Genomic DNA, 12,532 nt, shown 5'->3' with positions numbered 1-12,532 from the left:
TGATTCTATTATCTTTCTAATTCATCATGGCAATGGAAATATCCCATAGGACTCTATGGCTAAGGTTTTCTTCATTAGAATCGGCCAAGAACAGAACATGACTAGACAGAGCACTGGCTCGCGTTCTCTTGTAACTGATGTCTCTCATATGTTCTTCAATGCGTAACTTGATCGCTTTCTCTGTTTGACCAAAGTATGGTATATCACAGTTGCACTAAATCTGGTAAACACTGGGATATTTAAGGCTGTGATGTCTAGGTTTTGGACGGCTCACTAAGAAGTGGATTTTTGGAAGAGGAGTAAATAAAGTTCTTATGTTGTATTTCCTAAGAACCTTGGCCCATTTGGGCGAGACAGAGCTTATGTATGGTATAGAAAGATTACCTTTCACCCTATTGGTCTCTTCATTACTGCAAGCAGGTGGATTTAATAGGAATTTGTCAATTGTTTTTTTATTAATAACCATTTAGTTGAAAAGTAGACCTGAGAAAATTGAGTTCTTTATTAAGTTCTTCTCACCAAGAGGATATTTGATACTAAATGCACTCTGGCTTTTTTATTTAGTAAAAACACCACGTTATCTCAAAAAATTGAACAATCTCTAGATAGTGACAGTTGGAATCTTCTTAAAGTGAGAAGTGAATCTCAAGCCACCAGAATTCAAAATGACAATAAACTGAAACTTATTAGAAAATTCGATGTTCTTAACAAATACCATATTTTTCGATAGATAACGTGCACCTAATGTGTAACGTGCACTCCCAACATTTTCATCACTCCTTTTGATGTATAGATAATGTGCATGTGCCATCCTGTTTTTTAAAATATTTCATAAAGTAAATCATTATCTGTTTGTATTTTGTTATTAGATTACCCATGGAAGACAGAAGTACTTCTTGGAGAAAATCCTACATAGCACAGTTCAAGCTTGAAGTGGTAGAAGTAGCAAAGGAAAAAAGGGAATCGTGATGCTGGTAGATTGTTCAGTGTTGGAGAAAGTAGTGTTCGTTTTGACATGTCTAGTTCTAGGGCTGTAGATTGTAGAAAGTTAGGCTGCTGTAAGTGAAAACTGTGTTAGAAATGGTTTCATTAAAGCACAAGGGAATGCAGTGTTGTCCGGTGACAATGATTATGAAGCTGAAGAAATACAAACGAAATTTTTAATGCAATTGATTCTTTCAATATTGAGTCTGATGAAGAATTTTTTGGATTTGAATAGTGTAATGTTCAATAAATATTAAGTAATACTTCTACCTTAGTTTTGTTATTACATTTGATTTACCTCTCGTGCCTTTCTAATGTATACCGCACATGTTCATTTTTAACAAATTTAGACTTTTTTGTATAGATAATGCTCGCATTATCTATCAAAAAATATGGTACAAAGAAATTCAACTTCTTCAAAACCACACCCCCATCCCGACAAAGTTGTTATTAACAAATCAAGTTATAATCTTTCTGATGCAGAGAAAAGTGTCCTCAGCAAAGATTTTGGATTTTATTTTATCTCCCAGATCTATTCCTAAAGAATTATTACAAAGATCAAAAAACCTACCTCCTTTCTTCCTACCCAAGAAGCAAACCTACTTTGCATTGAATCCATTTTCATCAACAATAACGCCAAACCCCCTACAGACAATATCTCTTCATCGGAACAACAGGCTATTAAGAAGTTACAAAACAAGAAAAATATAATTATTCTTCCCATGGATAAAGGCAACGCCCCAGTTGTTCTTAACATTGATGAATATCATAACAAGATGATGGAATTGCTACGGAGTAACACTTACTCGATCCTCAAGAAAGAGAGAGAGAGATCCTACGTGAACTCCACAACTACTAACAATCTACTGAGAACTACCTAGAAACATACGCATTTCTCTTCGTTCTCTCCATCCGCTTATTCCACGATTATATGGACTACCTAAAATTCATAAGAAAAATACCCCACTTCGACCTATCATAGAAGGAATTGATTCTCCAACATAGAACCTTTCTAAATATCTGGCTAAATCTCTCAAATGTTTTCCTGGTAAATCATTGCTTTTATTAAAAACTCTGCAGATTTTGTTTCATGCATAAAAGATATTATTAAGGAAGATGAAATCATGGCTAGTTTTGATATAGTCTCCTTATTTACCAATATTCCTACAGACAAAGTTCTTGTACTACTCAAAGATAAATTATCTAAAAAGATCATGGCCTTACTTGCTCATTGCATCCACTCAGGATAATTTAAGTTTCAGGACACCATCTACAAACAAAATTTTATGACCTTGCAATGGGTAATCCGTTGTTACCTATACTTGCATACATCTATTTAGAAGATCCAGAAGTTAAAGCCATCTCTTCTTATCCTTTAAAACCAAGAATTTGGAAAAGATATATTAATGAATTTTCCTGATTTGGAGCCATGGCCGTGAATCTCTCCTGAACTTCCTAGAACAACTATATAATCAACATCCGAACATATTACGGCTGAGTTTGAAGCTAATAGTTCTCTTTCTTTTTTGGACATTCAAACTGACCCATTCCTCAGAGAAATTAAAAATCTCGATTTACAGAAAAGCTACTCGCACCAACAGATATCTCCATGGTCAATCTCATCATTATCCTCCTCAAAACTTTGGAATCATTTGTACACTAGGACATCGTGCTCGCTCTCTTCTTGATGATGAGATAGAACGTAATAAAGCACTCGATTTTCTCAGGTCTACTTTTCACTAAATGGTTATTCACAAAAAAACAATTGACAAATTCCTATTAAATCCACCCACTCGCAATAATGAAGAGACCAATAGGGTGAAAGGTAATATTTCTATACCATACGTAAGCTCTGTCTCATTGGCCAAGGTTCTTAGGAAATACAACATAAGAACTTTATTTACTCCTCTTCCGAAAATTCGCTCCTTAGTGAGCCGTCCGAAACCTAGACATCACAACCTTAAATATCCAAGTGTTTACCAGATTTGGTGCAACTTATATACCACACCTTGGCCAAACAGAGAAATCGATCGAGTTATGCATTGAAGAACATAGAGAGACGTCAGTTACAGGAGAACGTGAGCCAGTGCTTTGTCTAGTCATGTTCTGTTCTTGGCCGATTCTGATGAAGAAAACCTTAGCCATACTATGGGACAAGTCTAATGACATTTTCCGTTGCCACGATGAATTAGAAATAAAGATAATAGAATCAAAAGAAATCATTCTCAACCCCCTACATCTCAACAACAACCTGAATTACAACCTGTCAGACTGTCATTGTGCTACAATCAAATACTGGCATTCGCGAGATGCTATATGCATGCATATGCCCAACAATGAAGCCAATGAGAAAACAGTTTTGAATGCGCAGATTTAACGTTCCGAAGTTGAATATATATACACTAACTTTCCATGATGTTTACAATTATTTCCTCTATGTTTTACTGGTTATTTCTTTTTTAATGTGCATCTGAAGAAGGCTGATACAAGCTGAAACTAGTTGTGCTATTAAACTTTGTTTTCATTTTTCTCAGTTTCCTGTCATTCAATTTTTTTAAAAATTGTATATCAACCAAGTAAATCAATCAATCTTCCTACACACACACACACACACACACACACACATATATATCACATTTACTTGAATATAACTTGCACTTTTTTCATGAAAATGAAAGTTAAAAAATCATGGTGCGAGATATATGCAGGGATTTTCGGAAACTAAAGTTTTTCAGGAAAAAAACTAAATTTACATTTATAATTAAATTCTCAGTATTCATTATAATTTATAATTGCTCGCATTATTTATAAAATGAATACATTTAAATCTTAATTATCAATGTTATTTACGTGATCATCCGGTCACCTTCATCACTCAGTATATTTGAATCTTTAGTGACAATGCTTCTGTAATTAAATTAAAACAAACAGTTTCATTATTGCTTGTGCTTTTATTATTTCAGAATCATAAGATCACCATGATTTAAAAAACTGCAGATGGATATGACTTACCAAGAATCTCCTATTCGCTATTGCTACTTCCAGTCTCGAGAATGCTTTCCTACTGGCTCGACTGGTTGCTTCCATCTCTATGCACATGATTGGTGTGGTATTGACAAAAGATTCCATGAATCAATGACAAACGCAAACCGACAATTGTTGAGTTAAAATGCTGATTCTCTTCAACCGAATTCCAAAGTATTTGAAACTGCAATAACAACATTCGCTATCTATTTCTTAAAGTTTTAAATATGCAAAACCTTTTAATTTCTTTTTTCATAAAGTAAAATCAGAAGTCTGAGATATACATGAGGGAGAGTTATATTCGAGTAAATACAGTATATCTAGTCCGCACACAAAAGGCCACAAGACCTATAGCACACTAGTGCTGTGTGTGTGGACAAGAGGAATAGAAGAAAGGAAGAGTCTATTCACATTTTGCTTGAATAGCTGTGGTTGTAATCTTTGGGGAAGGCAGAGTGGGGGAGACTATTCCAGAGGACAGAAGTAGATGGAATAAAAGTGGAAGACAGTGAAGTTGGAATTTGGGCATTCAGAGTTTGTTGTAGGATGTTACTCAAGCTGTGGAAAAGTGCAAGCTTATGTTTAAAAAAAAAAATTTACTTTGTATTATAATGTTTGTACAGAATTTTGCAAGAAACAGAGTTTTGTGATAGCTTTTGAAAATTTTTAATATCCCCAATGACATTTAAATCACAGTCTGAAAGATGATCAAGTATAAGAAATATGCAATATCTATTAAAAAAAAAAAAGAAGAAGAAGAATCTGTTTGGTGACAAGAATGATTTTATAGTTCTTTGTCTACAAATACACAATGTATATTGCATTCATTGTTATTAAGTTTAACATAAGTTTCTCATAGCAGTGAGAAATTATTATTAGGATATCCTTTTTACACGTGGATAGGCTTATGTGTTCATCGGACATGTTTGTAATAGATTTCAGGATTTGATATCAACACAGATGATGAAGAAAATAACTATATATTAACTTAAAAGCTAATATTTCGCTGGTATTATATTCAGCATCTTCAGAGCACACAACACAAAGTTTGTTACAAATGCAAAACAACCACAATCCAGTGTAACAGTGGGGCTAGTAAAAGTAATTGCAGCATGCATTTTTAAGTTAATAAATAGTTATTTTCTTAATCATCGGATATCCTTTTTGTTTGTTTTGTAAATAAGGTCCTTTAGTGGCTGGTAGAAAGTATCTAATCCCATTTACTATGGTGGAATTTGACTACTACTGCCTACTCAGTGATGTATAAAACCTCCTTCCTGCCCCACTTAAATTGAAAAATGTATATATATTATATTCTTGCTGTTTGTTGAAAAATTAAGTGTCAGCCCTTGATTCTTGATTTATTGTGTCAGAATACATACTATATTGATCACTTCTTTGAATCTTCTATGAATTTGTATTAACAATTATAATTATATGTTTAATTATGTTATATTGTTTTTTTATTATCTCTACAGCCAGATACAAATTTCATTCAAAGGTTAATGAAGCCTCAGACAGAATCGGGTAAAGCAACATCTTTAAGGGACCTTATTGCCTCTTACATTCCACAAGTTTTAGAAGATGGTATGTGTGTGTGTGTGTGTGTATATATATGTATATATATATTGTTGTAAATAGGATTGACTTGGGATGTATACATTTATAAAATTAAAATTTAACTAACTAGAACCCGAGAAAGTATAACAAAAACCTTTAATAAATCACAACTAGTTTCATCGGTGTTCCGACTTCTTCAGGTGAGAAAAACTTTCTCGGGTTCTAGTCAGTTAAATTTTAATTTTATAGATTTTTTATTCTTTTTAAATCCAGTGTAAGATTCCCTTTATACTAAAAATATTCAGAAATTGAGAACAAAACTACTATTAATTTCTTGTGTTTTCTATTATTATATTCTTCTAAACCTGAAATTGTTCTAGGGTTTTGAGATAATAATGTTGTATTCAACAATCCTAGTTGTTTTTTTTCTCACTTCTTTACATATTTGTTGGTTAAAATTATACAGTTAAGTGCATGGAAGCTTTATATATTATGTTCCCAAAATATTCAGACTTATAAAAACTGTGATTGTTGTGAGCTAGACATGTGTAGTCAAAATAGTTGATATACATGCTAACATCAGAGTTGGCATGCATATCATAGAGTAATAATGATGGCATTTCGTTTGAGACCTTGACCACGTGACTGACTTCAAGAAAGGTTCCCAAATTCTTTTATACATGCTAAAACAAGTCATGATCAGAGTCAAAATCTGCTTTCTTTAGTGTTCTTTCATTTTGGATTGAGGATTTTCAGTTATTTTTTGAACAGAATGTAATCCATACAATTTTTAATCATACCTTCTGGAGATGTCCATGTGTATTTATGTAATGGTCTATGGAAAAAATGGTATTTGAGATGAATAGATTATGTTTACAGAATTCCAGCAGTCTTTCACTTCTTTCATTTCTCTTGTCCACCCCAAATATGCCTATCACATCTTTCATGTCTGGTGTAAATCTACCTACGAAGTTTCCCATTATTATTAGGATATCCTTTTTGTTTGTTTTGTAAATAAGGTCCTTTAGTGGCTGGTAGAAAGTATCTAATTCATCATCTTCATGTGATTGATGTGAAACATAAAAATTAACAAAAAAAACTTTTCCTTTTAATCTAATTGTTATAATTCTTGGACCATGTGGTTCTAAGGTTCAGATGGAGTTCTGCAAGTGATTACTTACTAATATTGCAACACCCTCTCTGTGCATGTTATCTTCTCTTCCTGAATAAAACAATCTTCCATTCTTCAAATTTACCACACCTTCTCCTGGCCAGAGAGATATAATAGGAATTAAGTGAATATAATAGGTATTTGGCAATACCTATACTTAATTCTCTTTAGCTCTTTCTCCATCAGTTTAGTCTTTCCTGGTTTAAAAAGAGTCCTTTATTCAATATTAGAAGGTTAATTATTCTTTGAGCTTTTTGAGCAGTAGCATTATCTTAGTTCTGTAATGATTCTCTATTCATAAGGGGTTTGGGCAATTTTAATTCAGCCAGTTTGACACTCCTCTGCTGGGCATGCTGAGAGAGAAAGAGACTCTTACTGCATGAGAATAACAAAGTAAGATACAAAAGGTTCACCCCTAGACCACAAATAGAATTGGGGAGGAAGGAGTAAGATAAAAAGAAAGCAAGAAGAGTAGGAACCAGTCTACAGATAATATAACAGATGTATATTACATGAAGTAAGCCAGCGTACAGAATCAGGAATCCTGGGTTTGCCACTCCTGTACTCATTAAAGCGAGCCCTTGAGGGTTAAATTACAAGAAGTGGAAATCAAGTAAGACATGCATATTCAGAATTGTGTATTCTCATAGACAGGCTTATACGTTGGTTATGCATTATTAAATCACTTAAGGAATTGAACAACGTAGATACGATTATAAATTACACTTTAATAAATATTTCCGATATTTCGGCAACGTCACATTGCCATCTTCAAAAGGAACTTACAAAAAAAGGCATGTGCACGTAGGCACTACAACACAGTAACTGAGAATGAAGAGATGAAGCTATTGTTTTCCTAAAAGTCCTGATGGTGCCCCCTAGCAGACTAAGTTAGTGTTCTTGACCGTTGGGCAGAAGGTCTGCTGATATAAGCCTCCCAAATTCGGGGCATTCGCATACAACCAAATTTGTTGAGGTTTGGAGAGTTTCTTAGGGCCGAGGCCGATTCCATAAGTAGTCTTTCGAATTTGTATTTGTTACGGTGTATTACTGTATTTTTCTTCCACCGTATTCTGTGGCGTGCATCCAGAGCATGGTCTACAAGACCAGAATGGCTGTACTTGTGAAAACGGATGTAGTCCTTGTGTTCAGAAATTCTGATATTCGCTGTCCTGTCTGTTTGGCCAAAGTAAGACAGTTTACAGCTGCAAGGGACCTGGTATACACCAGGTAGGTATAGGGAAAGTTGTTGGTCTTTAGTGGAGCGGATAAAGGATGCCAATTTTCTGTATGGCCTGTAACAGGAGGTCAGGTCATGTTTTTTTAAGATTTTGGTAATTTTTTCCGAAGTGCCTCGGATGTAGGGAATGGTGATGAATTTAAAGTAATCCTTGTTGAGGAGGGGAGGGGGGACTGTGGTTTGTAGGTTTTAATATTTTCGGGGGGGGGGGGGGGGTAACCATTGGATGAGAAAGTGTTGAGGATGTGATTTAGTTCAGTGTTTAGGGCCATGTCATTAGAACAGATTAGTTTAGCCCTGTTGTATAGTGTTTACACCACTCCATATTGTTGTGGGGGGGGATTGTTGGTGAATGTATCTGCCTGTATGAGTGGGTTTTCTATAAACTGAGAAAACCAAGGTTCCATCAGGCTGGTGGATGACTAGTGTGTCTAGGAAAGGGAGGCTGTTGTTTTTCCTCAGGGTGAACTTGATTCTGGGGTGTTGGTTGTTTAAGTGCATTAAGGAGGAGAGGAGTGTTTCAGAGCCAGGTGGCCAAATTGCGAACACATCATCAATGTAGCGAAGCCATATGGTTGGTTTTTGTGGGGCAGAGGCTAAGGCTTTTTCTTCGAAGGTCTCCATAAAGAAATTGGCCAAGAGTGGGGAAGTGGTGAACCCATGGCTGTCCCATCTATTTGTTTGTAGAATTTTCCCTGCCAAACAAAGTAGCCTGAGTTCATTGTGAACTGAAATAGGGCTGAGATATCAGGAGAAAATTTAGCCTGGATTAGCTCTAAAGTTTCCTTGAGTGGGACATTTGTGAATAAGAAGGAGACGTCAAAGCTGACCATCATGTCAGTATGTTGGAGTGTAAGATTTTCTATGCTGGCTTTGAAGTGGGCTGAGTTTTTTGTGTGTGATGGTGTGTTACCAGTATAGTGTGTGAGCTCTTTGGCCAAATGTTTAGCTAATTTGTATGTGGGGGAATCAGTGCAATCCACTATGGAAAGTAATGGCACATTTTCTTTATGTATTTTTGGGAGTCCGGAAATACGGGGGGTATAGAGTTAAACTGCTTTAATCTGTTGGCAACTTCTACAGGCCAAGAAGTGACTTTCTTAAGGAGCCTGTGAAGTTTTCTAATTTGTGAGTTGGTGGGATTGTATTCGATAGGGAGGTAAGTAGCCCAATCTAATAGAAGAGCATTAAGCTTACCTGTGTAGTCCTTTTGATTAAGTACTACAGTTGCATTTCCCTTATCTGCTTTGGTGATAACTAATTCTTTGTTATTCCTCATTTCCTGCAGAGCTTTATATTCCTTGTTGGATATGTTGGTTTTTGGTGGTGTTGCTTTGGAGAGGACACAAGCTACATTCAGTCTTACACTGTTGATTTGATGTGGAAGGTGGCGGATTCAGCGTTCGATCTGGATCATTAATATCCTCACTAGGTATTTTTCTGGGAGCAATGGCAAAGTTGTGGCCACGTGCAAGCGTGTTCAGTGCTTCAGGGTGACTGATGAAAGGTTGATTACGGTGTTGGTATGAAGTTTTGGATTGACAGTAGAGTTCTTTTTTAATTTTGCGAATTTTTTCATCTGTCGGCCTCATATTTTTTTAAATTCTTTGTCTGCAGCGGTACATGTGACGTCATGTAAAATTGACCAAAGCTCGTGATTTAAAGTGCATGAAAGCTCTTCTTTGAAGGCAAAAATAGCTTCATTAATATCCGCTAAGAGAAACTGCGTGGCAATGATTTGTTCGTGAAGCAACGCGTAGCTGGTGCGGTTATATATAGGGAGATCTTTTTTGTGAAACAAAATGGTGCTTGAATTTTACACAGTTCGGGATTACCTGATTGTCCTGGCAGCATTTTAGGAAAGTTAGACGATTTAATTGTCTAGACAAGTGCTTCCCAAACTTCTGGATGCCAGGGCCCCCTTTGGAAAAATTAAAATATTTCACAGTCCCCCTCGAAAAAAAATCGTAATATAGACATATATTATTATAATATTTATTGTATTTATATTCAATACAAAACATAGACAGCGAATAGTGCAAAAATCAAATGCGAATATTACATTTTTATCATCTTGCGTACACATTTGAAATGGCACATTATCTCATATTTTTATATAGATAGATATATTGTTATTGTACCTTTGCAGTACAAGCAAAAGAATTAAAAACATAAAAGAAGTTTAATAACAATTTAATGTGATGGATGTGTTTCAATACTGCTACACCAATATCAAGTTAAATATTTGAAACTGCAATTCTTAGATTTCTGTTTTGAAATGAAACTTATATGAATAAGCATATATTTACTAATATTCATTAAGTGCCAAAATAGGCAGGAAGTAAAATTTGTGAACCTGCACCAATGTGTGATTTTTTTTTCCATTAAAATATAAAAAATAACAAAAAAGAAATAATAAATAATAAAAATTTAATACGTTTCTTTTAAGATAAAAAAATCTACTTAGTCTTAAAAGATTTTAAATTTGGTTTCATTATTTCACGGCCCCCTCAACAAAACCTATGGCCTCCAAGGGGGCCGCTGCCCATAGTTTGGGAAGTGCTGGTCTAGACAATTTCAACTTCATTTTACCGTATTGGTGAGCCATCCGTGCGATAGCATCTCCATGGATGATGTTAATTCTTGTAGACAGGCTTATCTCAGCTCTAAGAAACTCTCCAAACCTCAACAAATTTGGTTGTATGCGAATATCAGAATTTCTGAACACAAGGACTACATCCGTTTTCACAAGTACAGCCATTCTGGTCTTGCAGACCATGCTCTGGATACACGCCACAGAATACGGTGGATGAAAGCTACAGTAATACACCGTAACAAACACAAATTCGAAAGACTATTTATGGAATCAGCCTCAACCCTAAGAAACTCTCCAAACCTCAACAAATTTGTTTGTATGCGAATGCCCCAAATTTGGGGGCTTACATCAGCAGACCTTCAGCCCAATGGTCAAGAACACCTACTTAGTCTGCTAGAGGGCACCATCTGGACTTTTAGGAGAACAATAGTTCATCTCTTCATTCTCAGTTACTGTGTTGTAGTGCCTACATGCACGTGCCTTTTTTTTTTAAGTTCCTTTTGAAGATGGAAATGAAGTTGCTGAAATATCGGAAATATTTATTAAAGTATAATTTAATTTATATTCGTATCTATGTTGTTCAATTCCTTGAGTGATTTAATAATGCATAACCAACGTATAAGCTTGTCTACGAGAATTAACATCATCCACGGAGATGCTATCGCACGGAAGGCTCACCAATACGGTAAAATGAAGTTGAAGTGGTCTAGACAATTAAATCGTCTAACTTTCCTAAAACGATGCCCAGATAATCAGGTAGTCCTGAACTGTGTAAAATTCAAGCACCATTTTGTTTCACAAAAAGCTCTCCGTATATATAACAGCGGCAGCTACGCGTTGCTTCGCGAACAAATCACTGCCATGCGGTTTCTCTTAGCGGACGTTATCAAAGCTATTTGTGCCTTCGAAGAATAGATTTCTTGCACTTTAAATCACGAGCTTTGGTCAATTTTACATGATGTCTCGTATACCGCTGCAGACAAAGAATTTGATTAAATACAAGGCCGACAGATGAAAAAAATTAAAAAAAAAAAGAAATCTACCGTCAATCCAAAACTTCCTATTAACACCGTAATCAACCTTTCTTCAGTCACCCTGAAGCCTGAAGCACTCAACGCGCTTCCACGTGGCCACAACTTCGCCATTCCTCCCAGAAAAATACCTAGTGAGGATATTATGATCCAGATCGAACGCTGAATCCGCCACCTTCCACATCAAATCGCCAACACTGTAAGACTGGATGTAGCTTGTGTCCTCTCCAAAGCAAGACCACCAAAAACCAACATATCCAATAAGGAATATAAAGCTTTGCAGGAAATGAGGATTAATAAAGAATTAGTTATCACCAAAGCGGATAAGGGAAATGTAACTGTAGTACTTAACCAAAAGGACTACGCAGGTAAGCTTAATGCTCTTCTGTTAGATCGGGCTACTTACCTCCCTATGGAATAAAATCCCACCAACTCACAAATTAGAAAACTTCACAGGCTCCTTAAGAAAGTCACTTCTTGGCCTGTAGAAGTTACCAACAGATTAAAGCTGTTTAACTTTATACCCCCCACCCGTATTTCCGGACTCCCAAAAATACTTAAAGAAATTGTGCCATTACTTTCCATCGTGGATGACATTGATTTCCCCCCCACATACAAATTAGCTAAACATTTGGCCAAAGAGCTCACACACTATACTGGCAACACACCATCACACATAAAAAACTCAGCCCGCTTCACAGCCAGCATAGAAAATCTTACACTCCAACATACTGACATGATGGTCAGCTTTGACGTCTCCTTCTTATTCACAAATGCCCTACTCAAGGAAACTTTAGAGCTAATCCAGGCTAAATTTTCTCCTGATATCTCAGCCCTATTTCAGTTCACAATGAACTCAGGCTATTTCATTTGGCAGGGAAAATTCTACAAACAAATAGATGGGACAGCCATGGGTTCACCACTTA

The 12,532-nt window shown here is 35.8% G+C and overlaps 1 protein-coding gene across 6 annotated transcripts in view; it reads left to right on the top strand.

The window, feature by feature from the left end:
- Positions 1-12,532, top strand: part of Atg5 (autophagy protein 5) — a 112,010-nt gene that overhangs the window by 82,276 nt on the left and 17,202 nt on the right. For all 6 annotated transcript variants that reach the window (XM_090408775.1, XM_090408773.1, XM_090408772.1 and 3 more), the window contains exon 7: positions 5,487-5,595. In XM_090408775.1, the coding sequence (XP_090264901.1) occupies positions 5,487-5,595 (109 nt within the window). The remainder of the gene's footprint in view (positions 1-5,486; positions 5,596-12,532) is intronic.

This window comes from Typopeltis vanoorti, chromosome 19 (genome assembly GCF_054136105.1).
Source record: "Typopeltis vanoorti isolate ZY-2024b chromosome 19, IOZ_Tvanoo_1.0, whole genome shotgun sequence".
NCBI lineage: Eukaryota > Metazoa > Arthropoda > Arachnida > Uropygi > Thelyphonidae > Typopeltis > Typopeltis vanoorti.
This window is presented reverse-complemented; position numbering and strand designations above follow the sequence as displayed.